The sequence below is a fragment of the Zosterops lateralis genome, assembly GCF_965231275.1.
Source record: "Zosterops lateralis genome assembly, chromosome: 5".
In the NCBI taxonomy this organism is placed as follows: domain Eukaryota; kingdom Metazoa; phylum Chordata; class Aves; order Passeriformes; family Zosteropidae; genus Zosterops; species Zosterops lateralis.
The window spans coordinates 44,829,932-44,853,311 of record NC_139766.1 but is presented as its reverse complement, the minus strand read 5'-3'; the positions used below and the strand labels follow the sequence as shown (position 1 = coordinate 44,853,311).

At 49.3% G+C, this 23,380-nt stretch overlaps 1 protein-coding gene across 3 annotated transcripts in view; it reads left to right on the top strand.

The window, feature by feature from the left end:
- Nucleotides 1-23,380, top strand: part of PRAG1 (PEAK1 related, kinase-activating pseudokinase 1) — a 46,494-nt gene that overhangs the window by 15,724 nt on the left and 7,390 nt on the right. The window contains exons 1-4 of one of the 3 annotated variants that reach the window (XM_083862506.1): nucleotides 8,388-8,432; nucleotides 10,786-11,182; nucleotides 12,317-14,139; nucleotides 21,972-22,129. In XM_083862506.1, the coding sequence (XP_083718632.1) occupies nucleotides 10,898-11,182; nucleotides 12,317-14,139; nucleotides 21,972-22,129 (2,266 nt within the window). In that variant the 5' untranslated portion in view covers nucleotides 8,388-8,432; nucleotides 10,786-10,897. Of the gene's footprint in view, nucleotides 1-8,387; nucleotides 8,433-8,744; nucleotides 8,801-10,785; nucleotides 11,183-12,316; nucleotides 14,140-21,971; nucleotides 22,130-23,380 lie in introns of those variants that run through there. The other 2 variants (XM_083862507.1, XM_083862505.1) reach the window with 2 other exon arrangements.

The window sequence follows — 23,380 nt, the reverse complement described above, 5'->3', positions numbered from 1 at the left end:
TCTTGCTTTGGTGTCCCCAGGCTGAGTATGAGAGTCTCTAGGGCCAGAGCATTTCCTTACAGGAGAGCAGTATTTTGTTGTTTGCTGGTCTGGAGAGGCCCAGGGACCCAAGGAACACTGAACAGCAGCAAAGCTGAGAGATGTTTGCTGGTTCATGAAAGTTTCCAAAGCCTCTCCTGAGAATTACCCTCCTCTGCTCCTGCTGTTGCCTTGTGTTTGCTCACATCTTATTCCCATTGTCTGGTACACTGGTTTTGTTTCCCTTTTGTTTACTGGCTGTAGAGAAGTCCTTGGGTATTATCAGCATCTCTTTCTGTTTGGACTCATCCCAGTGTTTTGCCTTATTTTCATACTTTCTCTATCATCACACATGCCCAGGGGCATGGAGAAATCTCCTTTGCTTTCCAATCCTTGGAGCTGGGGGCAGACTATTAGTCCCAGGGCTATTAGCAAGCAATAAACCAAATGATCAGGGAAATTTCTCCCACAGCAGCCTGTGGAGATGGGGACAGGGGCACAGTACTCTGTGGGTGTCCTGTAGGTACACGCAGCTCTGGTCCTCCCAGGCCTTCCCACATGGTCCAGCTGGGCCAACCCCCAGCAGGGAGGGATGGTGAGAGCCTGCACGTTCTTCTGCTGGTGCTCATCCTTTGAGGGAACTGTGTTAGAAGGCTTCCTGCCTTCTCTGAGTCATGTCAAAATCAGTCCCAAATATTCTCTTTGAAGCTCTTCACACAAGGCTGAAGCGATCCTGCCTTCAAAGCAGTTGCTGGAAACAGGCAGGCTGCTTAAAAGGCACTTGAGCGCTCTCACATCATGCTCAGGCTGTATTAAATTTTTACCGTGCTGTTTCGCACCTCAGATGAATCACAGTCGCTCCTGCAAAGCATCGGGGGCTAGAGGGGGAGGGTGGGATGTGTGCAAGGAAGGGGCTTTTGAAAGGGATTATTAATGCACAGAGATGTTTTGGTGTCTGAGAAAGGCCCTGAATGGCAGCTCTGTGCTTTCTTTCTCTGTGCTCATTATCAGTGAAGGGTGTAGCTGCTGAAGAGCTGAACAGAGAGAGGGGAGGACATGGCTGCTGCTCAGGCGGGGATGAGCAGGGGAGGGGACGTGGGAACAGAGGGAGGTGGGTGCTGGCTGTCTCCCTGAGAGGCAGTTTCAGGTTACGAGTTCAATGCCTGCCTCCCTTTGGGAGGCTGCAATACGGCAAGTCGTTTCTTGATGTGCAAACAATTAAAAAGAGGGTGTGTGAGTGTGGAAGATGGAGAAAGCAAACACCTCCTCTGGGATCTGGCTGTCTCTGCAGCTGCTCACCTGAAGCACATCTTGCGGAGGGAGTTTCACACAAGAAAAATAGCTGAGGGCATCAGGTTACTTTCAGAATGGAGATTGAAAGACGAAGAGGTCTGCCTTGGACCTCAGGGTGTAAAGGGTATTCCTCATTCTTTTACACGGTCATAGAGTGGGTCTCTTGGGCTGTATCAGGGTTTAAGAGTTGTGCTTTTGGTGTTCCCCGGGGCTGCCCTGCAATAGTGGAGAGAGGGCTGTGTGGGGAGGGCAGAGTGCCTTCATTCCCCTCCCAGCAGCATCCTTGGGCACAGGGAGCACATCTCCTGCAGTGACAGCCCGTCCTGGGGCAGCAATCAGGAGTACCTGAGGGCTTTGTTTTCTTCAGGTTTGACATGGTCTCCTGCGTTCTGCAGGTGTCTGCTGGGTCCTTCAGCCTTGTTTTCTGGAGAAGGAGTGTTGCAGTCTCCAAGGCAAGGAAATGCATGTCTTTGCCTCTTCCTCTTGCTTGAAAATTCCCTGACTCCTTGCATCATCCCAGCCTCATTGCAAATAGGCTGCCCAAAGCCACTTGCCCTCCTGCAGACTGACATAGCCAGGCCTCCTGGGCAAGTGAAGAGGCCAGGAGAGGAATCACAAATTTGCTGGTGGGGTGGGAAGCGCCTCCTTTCAGCTCTCTGGAGGCTGAGGTGATGGCAAAGAGTGAGCAGCTGGACTAGTGTGTGTTTCCATCCCGGCCGTCTGGAGATTTCGGCACACAGGACTGACAGCACTTGCTGCCTGTGTGTGTCAGGGTCTGCCTTCACTGGGCAGATCCATCACATGGATCAAGGAGGATAGAAACCCTGCTCCTGCTCCTTACACGGGAGGATCCTTTTCTATTTCTGCTCACTACCTATTCACTCCAGATCTAGGAAGCAGAGGGGGATGCCTCAAATTTTTTTTTTTTTTTTCAATGCTAATTTTCCATTCTTATTTCCTGCCTCAGTGAGTGAGCCAAGCATCAAACCAAGGACTCGATAATATCCTCTGGGAATAAAACGCCTCTCAAAATAAGTCCTGTTTCTTTCTACTGAAGCTGAAATGTGCTGTCTCCTTTATCTAAAAGCAGGGGGAAGAAGATGCACACAAGCCTAGTTCAGCCTGCTGCCACTCCCTCTGTCCTGGCTGATTTGCCACTGCCCCTCGTCATACTGATGATGCCTGTCACTCTGCTGACAGCATGAGAGACAAACACCAGTTTGCCTTGGCCAGAAAACTTGCCTTGCAAAGAAAAAAAGCCAGCTCAGGGCTTTTCACTTGGAGAGAAAGAGAGTGAGAAGAATAGACTTGAAAGCAAATTCCCATGATTTTTTGCTTCGGGTGAGAGCTTTTCCCACGCTCCATTGGAAGGAGTGCAAGGAGCAAATGTTTCCCAGTGCCTGCAAACAGCAAACACCCCTGAGGAGCAAGGGAAAAAGCCAGTCTCATCGGAGAGAGACAGAAATCAGTGGGGTGTGCTCCCACAGTGCCTCGTGCCTGTGTGTCTGCTCCTTCCATGCCAATGGCTTTTCTAGGCCTAGCTATGTTTTTTGGCTGTATGGGAGTGTCAGACCCTGGAATACTCTGACATGAGGACAGGTGGTGTTTGCTCCACGGTGCCAGAGGCTGCTGCTTCTTCTGTGAGAGATGCAGATATTGAACCGTGAAGAACCTGGTGGGTTTGCTTCCCAACCTGACACCTGTTTGACATTTTTTGTTTGCCTGGCACTGGTCAACGACTATTACCTTACTCTGTGAGACATTTGCTACTCTATCCAAGGAAGACTGGGAAAGCAAGCCTGGTTTGCTCCACCTCCTGGGTCAGTTGCTTTGCCTGGCTCAAGCCCTGTCCCTCACCACCCTTCTTTGGTGATTCCTGACACTTGTCTTCAGAGTCAAGAATTGACTGAAAACTGATCTGAAAAATCAATTAACATCTTGCCCTTTGCCAGTCATCAGCCCAGTCTTCAAAAGCAACCTTTCCCAGAGCACCAAGTGCTTTGGGGCCTCCCCCCCATCCTTTCCAAGTCCATGTGCTTTCCACAGAAAGCCAGTGTTTAGCAGGGCTGTGCAAAACCCATGCATGCGTGGGAGAGCATGCCCATGCAACTCGCACCCTGGGAACCGGTTCACCAGCTCTGCAAGCAGAGGCCTGTCTGGTGAGGGAGTCTGTGTCTGAGCTCTTGAGGAGCCATGTGTCTTTAAAACACCTCGAGGATGAGAGATTTGAGGGCAGCTTTTGGAAATGAGGAACCAGCTGAGGCTGGGGATGCTCAGCAGGCGTCCATGAGGATTTGGTTCAGCTTTTCAAGGAGGCTCATCTCAGGGGAAGCCTGGAAGCTGGTGCTCACTAAGCTCTTTAGAGATGTGGGCTCTGCTTCATTCCAAGGTGCTCAGGAGTGCTTGGAAGTCTGTCCTGATAAATGCCCCAGCAGCCTAGTGAGCCTGCTGCTTTTTCCAGCTGGCCAAGTAAAAAGCATTTCTGAGAGCAAAAGCCCTGCCCAAGGGTCCCAGTTTCAAACACGGTACTGGTATCCGATTGCTGGTGCAGCTCGGCACCTTCTCATCAACGAGAAACCCTCTCCTTTGCCTCCCTCTCCTTGCCTTTGGTCTTGCTCATAGAAAGCCGTGACTGTATGCTGCAAGAGTCCCTATCTGCTCCTGCGATCTCCCTTTGTTTGGCTGCCAGCTCTCTGCACCTGCGTGCATGCCTGCTCTCCCTCCCCGCTGCGGTTAGTCCTTCCCTCTCCCAGCCCATGGGCAGGAAAGCGGTTTTTAGCCGGGTCCAAGGGCTAAGGGAGTATTTGGCAATGGCAACATTCCCACTCCAACGGCAGCCCAGCAGTAGGTGGGATGGCACAGGCAGCAGCTTGGTTATTTGTGAATGAAGCACGAGTTGCTCTGTGATTAACCCTCTGGAGGGATCCTGCCCAGATCTGTCCCAATGGGAGCTGGAATCTCCATGTTTCCTTTGCTAATTGAGCCTGAATTTTATTAGCTAATCCCATCTCCAAATCCCCCAGCTATCGAAAGTTTACTAAGAGCAACCACACACGCCGGCTGGGAGTTTGTGCTTGTCTCCTGTTGGGACAAGGATTACTGTAACAAAGTGTGTGTAGTTTTGGCGTTTTGGAGTGGGGTTTTTCACCCTTTTTTGGGGGGGTTGGGGAGTTGGTTTTGTTTGGCAATCTGTAACCAACTCCCATAATCACTATCTCCCATTCCACAGAGAATTTGCATCATAATAAAAAAAGACACTGCCATGAAGTGATGACAGGTGATGCAGAACCAGGGATAGACAGAGATAATGTCAGTCAGATGCTGTGTGTTCCCATAGTCCACCCTCTGTCATGGCGCCCACCCCCAGGTTTGTTCCTTTTCTTGCATGGATCACTGGGACAGGCTCATTTGGAGGGAATGACCTGCCCTGCCCTTTTCCAAGACGGTGCTCCAGATTACCACCAGACTCTACATCAGCATCAGCCAGACCCTTCGAGTGATGGCAAGAAACAGATGAGGCCACTGGCCAGAATGGGCTCCAAGTATTCACCAGCTACTCAGAGAAAGGAAAGGAGCTGGACAGACCCACTGGAGGGCATTCCCTGTCCAGGAGGAACCGCAGCAGACAGACCACCAGCCCAGAGAAGCCACTCCTCTAGAGATCTTGCTTGAATGGAAGGAGGAGGTGTTCTGCTACAGTTTCATCTTTAAAGAGAAGCAGGGACAGAGTCATTAAAATCTTATCTATGTCATCCTCATTTGCTTGAGGTTTTGTAGCCTCTTCTCTCCCACCCAAAGTACCTCAAGAGAGAGCGGGGACTGGAGCAGCTGTGGGAGTCCCTGGCCACAGCATACAAAGCCCACTTGTTATCAGCACTGTCATATGCCCCTCTGCCCCCTCCCCCTTCCCAGCTCCACCACAACCGCTGCATCCCAACAGCGCCAGCCGAGCATCCATCAAAAGGGCTATTATCCCACGATTTCTTAACAGTCACTGTTGCTCTTGGGTATGGAGAACCAAGCTCCCCCTTTGACACAGTGCCCCGAGCAAAGGAATAGCAGTGCCTGTCGCTGGTTGGCATCCTGAGCTGCAGATTGTCACGGCAGCCGGGGCGAGATGGGAGGCTGTTGCCTGCACGTGGTGTTGTTGGCAATTTAGGTCTTCCCTCCAGTCCTACAACGTGCACAGGTCCTACAGAGTTCACACTTTTGGCCTCCAGATGTTAGCAGCGAGGGTAACTCCCATGGAGGGTGGTTGAGACCACATCCTTCATTCTTTACGGCTGATGCTTTTAATCTGCTCTTCCTGGACTGAAGGAGAAAAAGGGCACAGAAAAAAAGTCACCAGGCTCTGCAGTAGGCAAAGGGTCTGTAGTGCATGGAGAGGCAACTTCCAGAGACGTTCACATTGACTCAAGAAACTTCTGACTGGCACCAGGTGCTCACATCCCCAGGAGCCTCCTGGAGGGTGCCCCTTTGCCCTCACACCCCACAGGCAGTAGGTGCTGGCACTGCTTGGCCCTGGCTCCATCACAGGTGCATTTTTCTTGCTGCATATGAACAGGCAAACTGGTGGCAGCACAGACAATGCCACCTCACTTCCACACACAAGATCCACCAGCTGTGACACCATGGACAAGGCTGGAGTCCTGGCAGGGATCACCCCAGCACATCAGGGACTGTGGCCAGGAGGAGATCTGTGCACCAGAAGTGGAAACTCTGATTTGCTCTACCACACAGTGTAGACCGTAACTGATAAAAGGTATCACAATTTTCCTGTTGCTGGGTGTTTTTAAGTCTCTTGGAGTATAAAGCACTATTGGCACCACCAATCTTGGTAACTGGGCAACTTTGCTGGTCATGGGTGATGCTGAACCCATCTGCAGAGAGCTTTGCTACTTTTGTCTGCCTACAGAGACACTCACCGTGGGTTTGTGCCTGTTTGTCTGCCTGTTCCCAGACAGATGACACTTTGAAAACAAGACTCAGTGATGGTCTCCCTTCTGCCAGTGAGGGATGGTGCTTGAAGCTCCAGCCATCCTAAAGTTTCCCTTTGTGCTGTTAGGGTTGCTCTGAGCCATGTGCCTCATTGCTGTGACAGTGTTCTGGAAAACAATACACTGGGAGACATATGGCTGGCTAGGGTATGTAGACATGTCTTAGCAGGCATTGTGTACTGCTTTCCACTTGAGAGGGCTTCTTTTCTGCCAGTTTTCTTGGGCATTGAGAAAATACCAAAACTGGACAATGATGAATACTCTACTGGGGAAGCCACGTGACATGTTTACAGACACGTAAAATCCATCGTGCTTGGTCTCAGACCTTACGGAATAACAGTTTTATGAAAACTAGAGATTGTTCAATTTTCTACTGAAATCTCTGGGCATTAACAGGCTGACTTCATTAGAAAAAAGAAATTTTAATTATCCTATAATCCCAAGGCCTCTGGCATGGGAAAAGTTTTCCTACTTGGGGTAAACATCTCAGGAGAATTCACTCAGTTCAGTGCTGTTCCACTGTGAACATAGCATGAATTTTAAATCTGTTTTTTCTTCTCAAAGCCGTCCTTGACTCTTCACTAAGAAGGCTTGCTGAGAAAATTACGGTGCTCTTACTGAAGAGTGGAGGCCCTTTTTAAAGTTTCAGGTATGAACTTCAGATACGTGAATTTGAAGAAGTTTACCACCCTCCAGGATTAGCCAGCCATGCAGCCACTACCTCATCTAGGCTGGTTAGAGCTGGGTTCTTTCCTTCAAACTTTCTAAAATGGAGAAAATATCAGAAATTTGGGCCATTTGGTTTCCCAGCACATTTTCCCCTCCCATAGATGAGCTGATCTGTGCTAGGAGAGAGGTTTCTGTCAGAGTGAAGGCATTTCTGAGAGATAATTTACTTGTGTGACTGGGTGTGCTGGCATTGGGATCCCGCATACAAAAAGATGCAGCAAATTGATGGTGAGTGGTTTGCTTGAAAGAAGAAGTGGGAGGCTGTTAGGCTGATATCTTCATGGCAATACAGCAAATTAGGTGGAGGAGTTCTGGGGTCTCTGGACTGCTTTAATAACTGATCAAAAAAGAAGAGAGAACATGAGCAGACAGACACAACTGCAAAAGACCAGCCAGCTGCGATGTTTGCAAACTGTGCTACTGCCAAAATTCCCTGAAGGGGAAGAATTTACTGGGATGATTTGTTTCTGAGGAAAGATTTTTTTTTTTTTTTCTATAACTGCGGTGCATATCTCCAGTTTCTGTTTTATTATTTGGGGCTTGGATTCTCCATTATGCAAGCCTATTTGCCTTTTTAATCCATTATTATGTATGAGACTGGGAATGCTTTGTTGCACTAAAGGAGAGGCGACTTAAGCAAGGAACTGAACTAAGGCCCTGACCGGGGTAGGGGGAGAACTGTTTTGGTTCTTCCTGGTTTCAGAGGATTTAGATGCTCAAAACTACACACCACAGCACAACTACCAGGCTGAGTGAAGACTACTCCTTTCCCAGCCTGCCCTAAAGCACAGCTCAGACACTCCAGCGAACAAAACCTCATCCTGTTCCCTTTTAATCAAGCCCAGCCTCCCACATTAGCAGAGATTTGAGATTTTCCTGTGATGCTGCCTGCAGCTTTTTGCACAGTGGGGTCAAATCCTGATTTCAGTGGCGGCAAAGTTCTCTAGCATCCCTTCGAGATGAATGAACCCTCTGAACCCTCGCAGCGCCTCCCAGCTGGATCACAGCCGTCTCCAAGGCAGGTGTCGGGCCGTGGGGTGGGTTTGTGTAGGATCAATGAGATCCGTGCGGGGCTGCTGTGTGTGTGAGTGTCCCCACGCCCGGCGGGCTGTCCCCGAGGCGGATCCTGTCTGCGGGAGCGCTGCCGGGGCGGGGATGCGGCTGCGAGCCGCCTACACCCGCCAGGGCGCTTTGTGCCGAGCGGGGACGCGCGGGGGGCGCCGCTCCCGCCCGGGCCGTGCCCACGCCGTGCCCGAGGGGCGGCACCGGGGCGGGACGGGGCGGGGCGAGGCGGCCGCTGCCCCCCGGCCCACGCGGGGCCCCGCTCGCCACTCGCCCGGTGCTGCCGGGGCGGCCGCGGCCGGGGCGGGCGGAGCGCGGAGCCAGCGGAGCGCGGTGAGCGGGGACCTGTGCGGGGCGGGCGCCGCCCGGGACAAAGCCGGGCTGGGAGGGACCCCACCGCCGCTCGGGGCCGGGGCGGGGCTGCCCGGGGGGCTGGGGCGGGGGGCTGTGGCCGGCCCAGGGGTCTGTGCCCTGCTCAGGGGTCTGTGCCCTGCTCGGGGGTCTGTGCCCGCCTCGGTCCCCACCGCCGCCGCCGCCCGCCCCGGGAGCCCCGGCGGGCTCTGCCATTAAACTTTTCCCGGTCCCGGCGCCTCGGAGGGACCGTCTGGCAGCCCCAGAGCTACTCGAGTGGAGGGTTTGGGGTTTTATCTGCGCCGGAGCATCCTCGAGCCGCAGCCGGGAGTGTCTATCCCAGGGAACAGGTAGCCAGGCGTTACACCGGGTACTGGCGGGGGATGCCTCAGACCCAGCTCCTGGCTTTCCATCCCTTATCCCGGCCCGTTTCCCTTTGTGGGTCGGTGCGGGTGGGTCCCCGGTGCAGCCCCGGGATGTGGGAGCGAGAAATGACGGCTGGAGACAGGGAAAGCCTGCTCTTTAACAGGCATTTGGCAGCGCCCAATATTAAACCAGAAGTGAAGAGTTTTTTCTGGCTCCGTTGCCTGCTTCCCTCCCTTTGATTTTTCTTTTTAATTTGCTGGCTCTCACATCAGGACGCTTGTTCGACTTTGGGTGATGCTGGACGCTGCATTCTAGATCTAGATCTAGATTTTATCTAGGATAAAATATTTTTAAAGCTGTTTTCCCTGCAAATACTCCTAACCTCATTGAAGCCGTTGGAATATGCTGCCCTTTGGTTAATTCAGACTCAATGAAGTCCATGAAAAAGCCTGGCTAAAACAGTGTCTTCCCTAAAAAGAGACACACAGCAATCTGATTGGTGAATCCTACCGATATTCTCATTTTTTCCTACTTTTTCAGTAAACAGATCTTAATTTATTAGCCTGCCAGAAGGAGTCTGCAGGTGTTAATGGTTTAGCGGATGGGAGACACCCTTCCCATAGGTGGCACTTGAATTCGGTGATGCTTGTGGGTCAGTAGCTCTTCCCCTTCACTTTGTCCCACCCAGACTCTTCCTAGTTGTCTTTCTTTGTGCCATGCAGTGTGGGCGGCTGTTGGAGGGGCTGCCCAGGGTATCTCTGAGCCCAGAGGCAAGAATCTTTACTGCAGTGCAAGCTGCTTTAGGAGTGCATGCAATTGCAAGTGTGCATAGTTCTGGTGGTGTTTCAGTATTCCTGCGTGGAGGAAGTGCTTAAGGATCAGGCTGGTAAATTTTGCTCATGTGCCTCCAGGATTGGAGTGTAAAAGTGCCTGTTCACTTGGAGACCCTCAGGAAAGGGGCCTCAGTTTGCCTGGGGATCAGCTGGCCAGGGGATGATGACCTAAACTTGGTTAGATGAGGAAGGATTCCGAGGAGCCACGTGGGGGAATTGTGCGCCCTGACACCCATAGCAGCCAGCTGCATTCTGTCTGATCTTCTTTCCTAATCCACTGAGCTCTGTGGGAGTCCTCCTCCAGGTATCTCCAAGTTGTTAATTCCAGGTATCTAGCTACTGGCTAGTGCAATCAGACCTGGCCAGGAGGGGGGTGGTGGGGATGGGACACAGGAATGCAGGAATGTCTTGTTCCTGGGGCATTTGCCTCCTGGGGAAGGAAGATGGGAAGGAATCCTTGTCTGTGAGTAATCCAAGAGCAAAACGTTTCTCCCCTTGCAGACAATGAATCGTTTCAGCGAGCTGACACTGTTATTTGTGGCTCTTGGCAAACCAGATAAGAGCATTCTGCCAGACACTTGCTCAAATCAGTGCCAGCCCCAGCCTTGCTGATTGCCTTTCACTGGGTGGGAGAGAAGTCTTTGTGTACGACGGCAGTAATCACAGCGGTGCTTCTGGGTGAAGGAAGGTTGTTGCTGGTCCCCTTGGTTACACAGCCTCCGATTCTGGTCCTTGTGTCTTCAGGCCTTTTTATTTTCCAGAGGGAGGATGCCACTTTGGAGAAGAAATTTTTCCTGCCTGGCTCTGCTTGTGGGGCTGTGAACAGCTATTTCCAAGACCCCTTTTCTTTACCCTTGATCTAAACCTTGCATGAGGCTGGTTATACATGCTGATTAAGCAGGGAGTTAAATCACATAGGAATGCTGTTCACTTGATGTCTTCTCTGTTACAGAGCTATGCTTAGAAGTTGAGGCTTTTCAAGTGATTGTGTGGGCTTTAGCTAAGATGTGAAAAAAGCCTTGTAAACAATATGCCTTTGTGATGAAGGCAGAGTAAGTGTAATTATCACCTATCCTATTAAAAATCTTCCCATTTGGGGGCATAATCAAGCTAATCAGAGTGTTGTGCTTTTCCAGATGACTAGGTGATCCTTTGGAGTGGCTCGAAAGGGAGCAGATACAAGATGAGCAGTGGAGGGCAGTGCAGAAGACGCAGTGGGCTCTCAGTCTGACCCAGGAGGATTTGAAGATGTCTGCGTGCAGTGACTTTGTGGAACACGTTTGGAAGCCCGGCTCCTGCAAAAACTGCTTCAACCCCAAGAGTTCCCATCGGCTGCAAACACCCCCAGACGTGGGAGCCTGTGGCGTGCTCCCGGATGGAGCTGGGACCAAGCCCGAGAGCCTCGTGTTGGAAGACGAAGGTGTAAATACTTCCCCCTTCTCCAAGCCAACAATTGCTGTGAAGCCAACAATGATAAACTCGGAAGTTTCTGACGCGTGGGCGGATGTGAATATGAATGCAGATCTGTCACAGGTAATGATTAATCCAGTCAAAGTATGACTTCCCGTTACTTACCTATCCTCGGAGTGCTAGGAATATCTTACAAACGTTTCCTTCCCTTTGTTTTTCTTTCTGGTCTTGACTCAGGGTTTTAAGCCATATATTGGTTTCTCAGTGTATCTTTGGGTGAGGCTGAATGAGCTGTTGCTCACAAGCCATGTGGAGAGGAGCTTAAAAATACACTGTTTGTTTAGGAACTTCCGTTTTTTAAATGAGGATGCGGGTTATTTTCCTGAGAAGTTTTACTGAAAAGATGTCTTGTCTGGTTGCAGTCAGTGCTGACTGGATCCACGGTCTTTGTGGGTGAGGAAGACAATTGCCCTGCCTTCTTACTCCTTCCTTCCATTTTGCCAGAGCAGTAATGCCCTGTGGGTGTAGCTCCTCACCCTGACCAGTTGATACCAGCAGTGCCTCAGCAGAGTGACGCACAGACTGCTGCCCCACTGCCTGTGGCATAGGTGTGCTCCTATTTCCCCATGCCCCAGAGGAGAGTCAGCACTCACCAGCTCTCTTAGCCTCCCACTGCTGTCCCTTTCTTTTATTCTAAGGTGTGAAGGGCACACGAGTGCAAGCTGCTGTCGTTGGTGGCATTTGATCTGTGCGTGCAGATTTGGCATGCCTGCTCCCAATCCCTACTTCTGAGCATGGCCAAGCTGCTATCCCAGGATAACCTGTGACAGTCTCTGTCTCTTCTGGAGTCACACACTCTGGAGCGGTGTGAAATGAAATGAAAATAAGCAGAGAGAGGTGCAAGTATTCCTTTGCTCTCTGAATCTTTAATTGCAGTGATTCACAGACAGGATGACACATTGGACATGTTTCTGGCAGCAAACCCATAGGAAGAGAAAGGAAAATGTCTTATTCCAGTGCATTGCTATTGTTGGTAATTCAAGGATTAAAAATGGTCGAGGAAATACGGCAAGTGTAGTTTTACCAGGAAAGGTTTGTGGTGGGGTGAGCACAGCAACATAGATGGTGAATTCCAGAGTACTGTTCTGCAGAGCTGGGTTTTTATTTTTGCAGTGTGTGAGTTTCTTTAAATTTTATTTGTCTTTCATTTTGCATATACACGTTCTGACAGGGCATTTGTCTTTTTGACCCATGCAGGTCAGTTGGGGCATGATTTCTAGCAAGCAGCTCCTCCTGAAATCAGGAGATGCACAGCGCCTCTGCCTTGACAATTTCGGCAATGGTGGTGTGAGAAAGCCTTTCCTTCACAACCAGCCCAGCGACTGCATGTCTTGCTGTCCTCCCAGCTACTCCATGGTGGGTCTGCGTGGCCTGGAGAGTCGAGTGGAGAGAAACGTCTCCATCCACAGCCTGGTACTTGTGGGTGAGACAGGCAAGCAGGAGGACAGAGTTCAAGACAAGTTTGCCCTGCCTCATCAGGTCTCCTGCCCTAATCCATCAGCCTTGGGGGGCAGAAGCAGCACTAACTCCAGCAGAAACATTTCCCAAGCCAGAGAAGGAGCAGCCCTCCCTTTAGGGGGTGACTGCAGTCACATCTTGGAAAGTGAAGGGGGTGAGTACTGTTCAATCACCAACTGCCACAAAGAGCACCCCATCCCATGGGAGCCGTGCTGCACAGAGGAAAAGGCTGCGCAGTGTGAGAAGGAGAGTCACACTCCCAGTGGATGGAGGCAGCGCGATGCTCCCGAGATTCCAAGGCCAAGTGGCCGGGCAGTCAAGTTCGGTGAAGAGGAGCGTAGAGCTGTGAACGTGGCCTTCTGCATCACGAAAGACCAGAGTGATCCTCTTCCCTATACCCTGTGTTCAGACAGGAAAAGCCTGGCTCTCCACACTGAGCCTGCCACCCTCCCTGAGAGCACAGGGAGCTGCAAGGCAACTGCCCTTGCTTTGTCCCGGGAGGATGAGGACTTCCCTCTCCCTGGGGAGTCCTCTGTCACTGGGGGCCTCTGCACTGAGGGTTCAAGCACCCCTCAGCAGGCTCTGGTGGAGCCGCAGCGCCCTCGCCTCACCGAGCCAGCTCGTGGTGATCCCATCTATGCCGAGAGCACCAAGAGGAGGAAGGCACAGCTGAAGGCTGTTGGCAGCCAGGCAAAAGCGGAGAAGCTGGCCCACGGCGCTGCCAAGGAGAAAACTGATGGGTTGTGGAGGGATGGTGGCTGGGCTTTGGGAGGTGAGAAGGAACACCAGGACTCCACTGGCCAAGTGGCAGCAAAGATAACTATAATGACAGCACACACTGAGGATGATCACAAGACAATATTCCTCAGCAGCCCCGACTCAGCGGTAGGAGTTCAGTGGCCATGTATCAGCCCCACTTCCCACCCTGATTTTGGGACTTCATCACCTGCTGTTGAGTCTGGACAGATTTTTCAAGCATCTGGATGTGAAAACAGCGCAAGATTTCATCTGGCAGCTCCTGTCAAGACCTCACTTACTGAGAGTCCGGCCATCCCCCCAAAGATGTCCAAAAACAGCCAGCCAGGCAGTGAGGGGAGCCGCGTGCCCCCAGTCAGTTCCCACGCGGGAAGGTCTGGTGATGACAACAGCCAGGACGGAGCCAGTGCTCAGCTGCAGCTGAGGAGCTGTACTGATACAGGTGCCTTTGGGGTGACCCCTTCTCCCTGCACTCTTGTGAATGGGGTCTCCGTGGAGGAGTCCAGTAGAGGCCTGGCAGGCTCGTCCTATGACAGGAGACAGAAATACTATAACCCAACGTGGACCAAGCAGGGCCGAATAGAGGAGGAGGAGGAGCAAGAGGAGGAGCAAGAGGTCTTAAACCACCCATGGACAGTAGGAGCTGAGAGTGGGAGAGCTGGTGCTGACTTTGTGGATGATGGCCCGATACTGGAGAGCCAGACTGGAATGACCAAATCTTCTTCTTTCTCCTTTGATTTCCCTAAAGACAAGAGCAATGGTGTGGAGTTTGCACCACCACCGCCTCCGCCAAAAAAGCAGTCTAGGTACAGCCCCGTGAGTGTGTGCATGGTGATTATTAACCCTTTGCAATTGGGATGGTTGCTGCAGGAGTTCATTGGCTAGGAGGTGTTTCCCATTCTTTTTTCCTCCTTTTCTGTCCAAAGGTGGGCTTTCGGGGGCGTGGGAGGTAACTACACAGCTGAAAAGCTATTTGTCTTTTTACTCTGAAAAGCTGTCTGATCTTTGCAAGTCTTGGTTTGAATGTCATGTGCACTTGTAAAAGCCCTTCAGGCCTGCAAGACATGGCCTTAAGTCACAATATTCAAGTGAGAAAAAGGTCCATGCCCAGGATGGCTGGTCAGTTTCATTTTGTCTTGGCAGTTCCTTGATGTTGAATAGCATAGAAAACCTGGAGTTGCAGTCTTTTCTTGTAGGTGGAACTGGGCAACTTTTCTTGATGCTGGTAACAAGGGCCTCCAAAATCAACATTTTCAGTTTGACTCTAATGACTTTCTGCTTTCAAGGTAAACTCTCAAAGCTGAAATTTCCCAGGGAGGGCTCCTTGCCTGCAAGCAGGTAATTGGAGCTTGCTCGATGTGGGCTTGTTATGTGTGGGAGCCACCTGGCTTCAGGCAACCTTCTCTCCACTTCCCTGGAAGTCAGGTTTGCAGCCAGGGCAACTGCAGGCCCTAGAAAACAAAAGCGAGGGAGGTAGAACTGTCCATCTGGGAAGGAAATAGCCTTCCTAAGCAATTTTTAAAAATCTTAGGCTTACAATACTTTGTGTGCATTTAGTATCTGCAGCTGTGTGCATCACAAAAAAAAAAAAAAAAAAAAAAAAAAAAGAAAACAAAAAAGCCCCCCAAAAAACAAACAAAAACAAAACCAAAAAGAGGCAAAAAAAGGGAAAAAAATAAATAAAATGAAGGCCAAATGGGGGAAGGAAATTTGTTTTTCTCTCTATTAATTATGTTGTCTGAACATACTGGGGAAAGATACTTTTGCCTTTTGCTGATGTCCCATATTTGCTTTATTGTGTGCAGCAGTCTGAAACTGTGCATTGCACAACAGATTTGACTCCATCTCCTTGATTTAACAGTCAGGAGAAGAAGGGATGAGAGTTTGGAGGAGAACTTGGCCTTGGGGTCCATGGTCAAGCTTATGTGTAGCCATCACTGACCTCCGGGTTGAGACTGTGAATTTTCAGTGTGTTTCGGGATTGTCTAGCTCAAGGAATTAATGTTTTAAATTGGCCAAAAGGTGAAGAAATGAGGTTTCTCAAGGGAAGGGAAGAGAAGAGATGAACAAGTGGCTTTAATTCTCCTTAATGCTGGGCTTCCTACTGTGATGCCACATGCCTGCTGCAGTCAGAAGAAACAAAAGGTCCACAAGCAAATGAGAACACAGATGTATTGGCTCTTGTCCTCCATGTGGTGTTATGGCAGCAGAGGAGTGTGGAGCATTTTCTGCCCCTTTGAGGGGCAATTTCATGCTCCTGATGCCATTGGGCTGTGCCAGTTCTACCAGTTGCTTTTGAGTCATCCTGATGAAAGCATCTCTGTGTTAGAAAGCCTGTATGAAAGCAGGCAGGGAAACTGAGGTCAGAGAACATGTGGCCTCCATGACTGGTATCTTTGGCAGAGCTGTAAACCCTGCCAGGTGGTTGAGGTAGGTGTTAGTTACCCCCTGTGGCTGCAGGGCAGGTTGTGCTACAGGTATTTGTCTCCCAAGGGCCTCAATGCCTGCAGCTGAGCCGTGGGGCAACTTACCCAAAAGAGCTTAGTCCTGCCTCCAGCTACCGAAGCCCAGCTGGCTGAGGAGCAGTAAGGAGTGATCTGATCAGACTCTGATCAGGTTTTGCAAGCCCTGCTTTGTTTCTCTGCTTTGAGGGTGCTTTTGTTTTTGTCTCAAGCAAAGCTGTGGCTGCTCTGAGTGTGTCAACATGCAGAAACCAGGGCAGTGGGAGGGATGGCTGCATGCACAGCTGGTAAAATCACCACAGTTGCATTGTGTCACCCTGGGCAGTTGCTGCAGCTGGAGGAACATCCCCTCACTTCAGCCTGGGCTGCAGCCAAATACCTGAAGAAGCAGAATCACAAAGATAACTCTAAGGCAGATCCATAATCTCCTGGTGCCGAGCAGCCTGTGAACATGTGCTTGTCTCTGTTGGGAGAACCACTGATCCTTCTGTTAGGCTTACAGACAGTCTCCTCATACAGATAGTGCCTCAGCCCAGGACATTCCCTGGTGGCTCAGCTGCAAAGGCTCCTTTGATGGATGGAGGTGAAGGCAGTGTAGACCTGGTTGTGGCACAGCCTTGGAGGCTGGGGGCTTAGCAGATCAGGGTTCATCTCAGCTGCAGGAAAGGCATATAACCATCCCTTTTCCTTCTAGATCTCAAGCTGCAACAAGGCATTTCATCTTGTGCTGGAAAATTAAGTTTGCCTGTTTGACTTTCCTGATGAAACATAATTGCTTATTTTAAGGAAAACTTGCATGTATGTTTGAATAGTTATAAAGCAGAGAAAGAAAAAGCGAGTCTGTAGATCTTGTTTTGTTCATCTTGGCTTTAACAATTAAAAGGGAAAAAAAAAATTTACAGGGTAAATTCCTTCCCGGGACTGAGGAAACTTTGTTTTGGAAGTAAGCTGTCTCTTAGAATGGCAGAAGGAGCAATTTCAGGGGGGTTTAAAAGTTGTCACGGAAAAAGGAAAATAATGAATTTGCGCCTGTTTTGTCCTATATAAAGCTATTCTGGATCTCTTGCAACTGCTTCTTCATGCAGTCCTCTTTTTCTGCTTGTTTGAAAGATTACAGATACTTGATGTTTGCTTAGTCTGAAACAGAATGACAAATAAGTATAATTACAAGGGGAAAAAGGCTGGAAAGGGAAGATGGTGGCTGGTCTTCTCCCAAAAGCTGGGAAGGTAGTTGGCTGGGGAAGGAGCTCACCAGGGAAACTAGGATCCGCAGGACGTGTATGTTCAATGATGATTTAAAGGCTCTTTGGTGTAAAATGCTCTGGTATGGCCTTCAGTTTCTTGGCACAAGGAATGAATCTTTGCTGAAATTTATGTCTCTCTTATGCAGAGGATCAGGCTTAAATGATCCTTATGGTTTCTTCTAGCCTCCAAAACCTTGATGGCTAATTTGTTTCATGTGCCTCTTAAAGAAAGAAGACAGTGATGCTGTTTTGCATCTTGAGCTGTTTTCATCACAATTAGTGCCACCTTCAAAAGGCAGTGCCAAAAAAAGCTTCTGAAATTTGCTGAGTGTGCTGCCGTGGGGTAACAAAGGTGCAGCACAGCACTTCCCCACACCTGTCATTGCTGAACACAGCCAGGGAGAAAGAGCCTCAGGAGTGCCAAGATTGCCTGTTCCGGTGCCGCTGCCACCGCTTGCTGCCGGAGGACACAGAGCACAGGAGTGTTACAGAAAAACTGCAGTGCTGGGAATTGGATTGCCAGGAAAAGAGCCAGGTTTGTTCCTCGCTGGGGAGGTGGTGCTGGCTGGTGGGGCTGTGCTGTGTATTCCTTGCCAGGAATCAGTCTGTGGCAGAGTAGCAACTGTACCTGAGGCAGAATAGTTCTGTTTTCTCACCATTCCTGAGGCACCCATTTCTCCTTGGAGCTCAGTGTGAGGCTGTACCCCAGTGACAAAACGCACTGGCTTAAAAGGTTGTGATCTATCAGCTTATCTTTTAGGAAAGTTTGTTTCTTTTAAAATTAATGTCATTCATTCTTCTGTGTATTTCCTGTGTTACTACTCCTCTAGTACAGGGAGGAGCAGTGTATCCCTCTGAACAAAGCTAGGAGTTCTTCAAAATCCTTTCTTTCCCTTACCTCAGTTTTGGTTTCTCCACATTTGCCAGCTGATAGCAGAAGGATAAGTACAAATCTAAACTTCAAATGTTGTAAGCTCCTCTATGCTGGGTTTTAATTTCTCTCTGCAACCAAGGGAAGATGCTGGAAGAAACAGCAAGTGGCAAGAGGAGGAAGATATAATTATTCACGTTTCATGATAGACAAGCATATGGTACAGTGGTGCTTCCTCTTGTGTAATAATTATGCCTAGCCATATGTTATGTTTGATGCTGTAATGCAGTCTGGCCTTTTCTCTCTTCTGTGCATTAGTTCCATTATTTTATAATGGGAGGGGGTGTCTTGTTGACATTATCACCAAACACCTCCTGGAGTGCAGTTTGCTGTGTTGTGATTTGTATGTGTTCTCTGTTCTCCTCTCCCCGTTCCTCTGTCACACGATTTATAAAGCTCAGCATCTCTGTTATCTGTTCAGTCCTGTCATCTGTGCTGAGGAGTATCCTCCTCCTGCTGGCACAGCAAGGCTGGGAGACCCCTGTGATGGCACTGCAGAGTGAGCAGGGCTCTGTGCGGGGCAGAGGTGCCTTGCACATCCTCCAGTGCTGCCAACAGGCTCCTGTGGGATGGCTGCAGGAAAGGAGTGAGTGGGAGCCTGGCAGCTTTTTTGTCTGAGGGGCCTCCTGCTCTCCAAACCTGCCCCTTGCTCTTGTGGAAAGTAACCAGATCTCCGTGTCAAATCTCAGACAGGAAATTCAAGCCGAGGGTATGTCCAAAGTCCGGGGATTCCTGGGTGATATCCCAAGGCATGTGTGTCTTCTGCAGTTAGGGGAGCCAAGCTTTGGTGCCCATCTCCACTGTCTCTCTGAGAAGTGCAAAGCATGCGGTTGGTGATGCCGGAGTCCCACAGCAGCTTTAGGTGGGACCCTACACCCTGATATGTGAAGAAATGTGAAATTATTGGCTAACACAGGGCTACTGGTCAAACTGAGACACAGGAAAGATGAAGCAGGCCCTGGCCAGAGGTGCAACCTGAGACAAGGGAAATGAGCTGGGTCTCTTTTCAATATTAAGAGAACTCCAAACTGTGTGTTTGGGGGAAGCTGTTTTGTTTTGGTGTGCTTTTTTACAAGACCGCTCTTTCCAATCTTGACTTGTTTTAGGCAGGACTGTAAGAATCAAGTGGAAAGTCAGCTGGATAAAATTGTTTATGATGGGAAAACTTGGAAATAGAGAACTGGAAGGGTTGCCTGAATATGCCAGGCTGTTGCATGGAGGATGTTGAGTAATTGAAACGTATTTAAAGCTACCAGAATAGTTGGAGAGCTGAAAATCTGTGAAATCCTGTGGGTTTAGGTTATTAGATTGGGAGAGCTGACTCTGGTGACCTGTTCTTTATGCACAGGCACAAGATGAAGGCTCTGGTTATGTTTTAGGTGGTGAGCAGGCATGTTTAAATTGATGTAAATTAACTACTGTTATATTTTTCTCAAGAAGATCGTAGTCCACAGATACTTACAAGTCAGTGGTGCAGGGCAAAACCCAGTGTTTTCTTTGGGTTAAGATGGGTTGTGCTCCTTATTTCCAACACCCTTTGGTGATTTCCAATATCCTTTGGTGAAAAAGGCAAGACAGAAAATAGCCACCTGTGCCCTTGCACTCAGGTGGGGTGGAAGGAACACTAGCAAAGCAGGGGATATTTGGGTTAGCTGTAAATCAGGGTGCCACAGGCTGTAGCAGCAATGAGCTGTTCAGTTCTTGGGGTAGAATTTTACTGAAATGGGAGAGTTTGACCCCAGCAAGTTTTCAGCAGTAATTCTTTGGTAGGATGGGCAGTATTTTGATCTGTGCAGGCTGCACCCTGGGCTCCAAGCAGCGCATAGGAAAAGAGGGAGAAGTGAGGCAGAGGTATTTCCAGGAGGGATTAGCTGGCGCGGCTGTAACATCTGAAACAAGAGCAGGATGTCGTTTAAGCGGCAAACAATTTCTATTTCGGTGCGCCTATTCAGGAACTGCGCTTTACATCGGTCACGGCGGTGTGGGGAGGAAACGGGGCTCTCTCTGCATCTCTCTGACTTCACCAAGGCCGAGCCCTACAGGAGCAGCAGCCAGCAGCCCAGGTTGCTTGGAGGGATAAGGTGTGGCTGTGCACGGCGGACCTTGCACCGCGCCGAGCAAAGTCTCATCTCTCTCTCTGAGTGCGGGAATGGTAAGGCAGCTCCGCGAGTTTCTGTCGAGTGATGGGAAAGGAACAGAAATGCACCGAGTTTTCGGGGGGGGAGGGCTGGGGGAAGGAATGTGTTAGAAAACATCTCATCCGTGTGAATCAAGACCGGATATCTTGCTAAATCTTCTTTTCTGATGGATTCAAATGGGTTTTTTTTTTTTGATTCTTGCCTGGTCAGACAGTGTACCAGCATGGGTGTGCACCCTTGTGTTTTTTCCACCCAAATTACTAAACTGAGAAAGTTGTAGGATAAAGTTATGTCTTTATAGTAAAAAAATATATTTAAGTGCAGTTGGTTGCTTTCAACAGCATTACTTATAACAGACCTAAACCCCTCAAACTCTCTGTCTCTCTCTCCCTCTCTCATTTTTTAAACTGTGACTTGTGTGGTGCATTGTGAAGTTTTGTAAATTGTCCCCAAGAGGCTTGCTGTGATAAATTCATCACTGGTGGAAGACCGGTGTCTCTGCTGAAGTATACCTGAACTGGGTTTTATAGCCTTATTTTCATCAGCCCTTGAGTATTTTTAGACCAAGGCTGCTCAGGCAAATGAGGAAGTCTGGCAGAAGTTTCTTCCGGGCTTCTCATACACTCTGCTCTCCATGTGGTGGTGTGGACACAAGAGTAAGTGCTTTGTGTGGATTGAGAATGAAACATTTCTCAATCTTCAAACAAAAAATCTGTGTCTGCTGTGCTTTGGAGTTTTGGATGAGGAGGGGTCCCGTGCATGTGGCCAGGGTGCCACAAGAAAACGGTCGTGCTTGTCTTTTGTTTGTCTTTCTCAGCAGCCATTCAGCCGTCTGATTAGGAAACGCCGGATACCTTCCAGCAAGATAGCTGGTGGAAGTCCTTTTGCTTCTGTAAAAGTCTGCCACTAACCTTTTTACATTCTTAATGAATGTGTTGAATTTTATCAGCAGATTGGCAGATTTACTTAAAAAATGTGGACTGATTACCCTTGTTTTCTGGCTGGCAGAGTGGGAACTGTACCAGTACTAGGAGTGTTTATGCTCTTCTGTGCTGCCTGATTTCAGTAGTTTCTGATGTTTTCCAAGGCAGAAGGATGAAGAAAATACAGAGGAGATTCTTTATCTTAGCAAAAAATCCTGCTTGCCTAAACTGGCCAATTAAACCATTACCTAGCAGGTTATAAGCCCAGTTTATGGTTGGTTTATTTATTTTTTTTAGATGGAAATTGCATGGAAAACTGTAGGTCTTACTGTGTGGTAGATCCTGAGTTTGACAAACTCATGTTTTCTGCAGAGATGCTTCTTCTTTTGTAAGGTGTTGGTTGTTACTGTGATGCATGGTTGGAGATGATGGACTCTTCTGCTACCTATGCCTCTGTCATGTAGGAATGGGGTTCACATACCCAGCCTCGACCTGCCTTCTGTAAAATGGGAGGAATGATGTTACTTCCTTTCCTTGAGAGCTTTGTTGAAGGCAAACACTGGTGGGTCCCCACTTCCGAGTGATGGTGGCCAAAACGGGAAGCGGTCCAGGACCTCACATGTTCTAGGCAAAGGAGGTGCAGACTGGGGCTCAATGCTCTTGGCTCACCAGCCTTCCCTCTCTGCTCAAGCACAGCTAGTTTGGCATGGGGACTGCAAGCCTATAACCTGCTCAGAGTCTGTGGGATACAATTCTCTGGGTACTGGAGAAAGAAGAAAAGTGCACAGGAATGAGATAGTGTGGTGTGATAAGAGACTGTGCAGTGTATGGGTAGGCAGAGAGCAAACTGAGGCTGCTCTCAGCTTGAGTCTCCATGCAAAAGTGCATGCAGGATATCCTTTTGCCATTTGTCTCCTGACTTCTCTTTCACTCTCTCTAGGCATGCTCTGAAAATGAACCCAAGTAACAGTGAGTTGGAGAGAGTCAGCAACAGCTCTGCAGAGAGCCTGAGCCCACCCTTCAGGAGCGCCCACGTCAGCTTCACCGCTGGCTCCAGCGACAGCCTCAACTCGGACACACAGACCGGCAGCGATGGCAGTAAGTGACCACTGCATGTGGGAGAGGGAGCATTGCACCTGGCCCACTGCTGGGACAGCATTCTCAGAGCAGGGATCACGAGGGCCCAGTCCCCAGCTCCCCCAGTGACCCTTCATATTTCCACTTCTCCTACCCTTCTGCCTCTTGATGAGCTTTAGATGAATGTGGCAGGGTCAGAATGGTCAGACCAAAATCACAGAATTTTCTTCTTTCGTTCAGCACATGCCAAGATCATTCACCCTGTAGATCTCCTCTGGTCTGGATAAAACCTCCATATAAAAACAGTCCTGCTTGTGCTCCATGCATTTCACAATGTCATAAGTAGCACTGCTATAGGAAGTCCTACATAGATTTGAGGAGTACCAGAAGGAGTCTTGTACTAGAGGTGATCTCTCCCTCTCATTGTGTTCCCAGTTATTTCTTAAGGGGAAAAAAATCTGCCTGCACTCGTTTAACTGAGATTAAAAAATACTTACTATGAAGTCACTTTTTTTCATCCGTGCGTAACTTAGACATGCACTAACGTGTTCAGCAGCTCAGAAAGTATTTCCTTAGCAAGAGCAACCTTCATGTAGTGGAAGTTCTGTCTTTCCAAGAGCAACACTGTACAGCAATAAAATTAAGAGCCAGAGCTCTGGAAACTCCATTTTTCCACCGCTAACTGAGAGTCTGAGAGTGAGATCTTGCCAGGAAATTGTACAGGGGTAAGAAAAACTCACATATGTTGGATCTTTACTCGCTAGGCACAGAAGCAATTTGCTGTCAAAAATGATAGGGACAAGAGGATTTCTCTGCCTTCACTAACACAGAAGCAACTGTTTAAACTCATCATGGGAAAGATGAGTTTTTAAATGAACACTCGAATGCAGTTTGTCTTGCTGATGCAAGCAAGAAGCTGTGCAGTCAGTCACTGAGTGAGGTGAGCTCAAATTAATTTGCTATGCTGTCAGATGTTAAAATATGAAGTGGAGGGGAGCTTTTAAGCCCTTGACACGCAGAAGGACTCCATGCTGAAGGTACAGAGCACTTTTAGGAGAGTTGTGAAAAAGTTTAATTCATTACCCTCTGCTTGGGGCAGAGCCCAGCAGCATGTAAAAAAAACTTAAGAGCAGTTTGGCATTTGTGGGCTAGGCATGTGGACCCGTTGCCAAAGATTCCAGTGCTGACGTTTGTTTCCCAAGACTCTCTCAAGTAAATCTTGTCTCTTGAAGCAGGGATTCAGCTGCATGTCCTGGCAGAGATGCCTCTGGT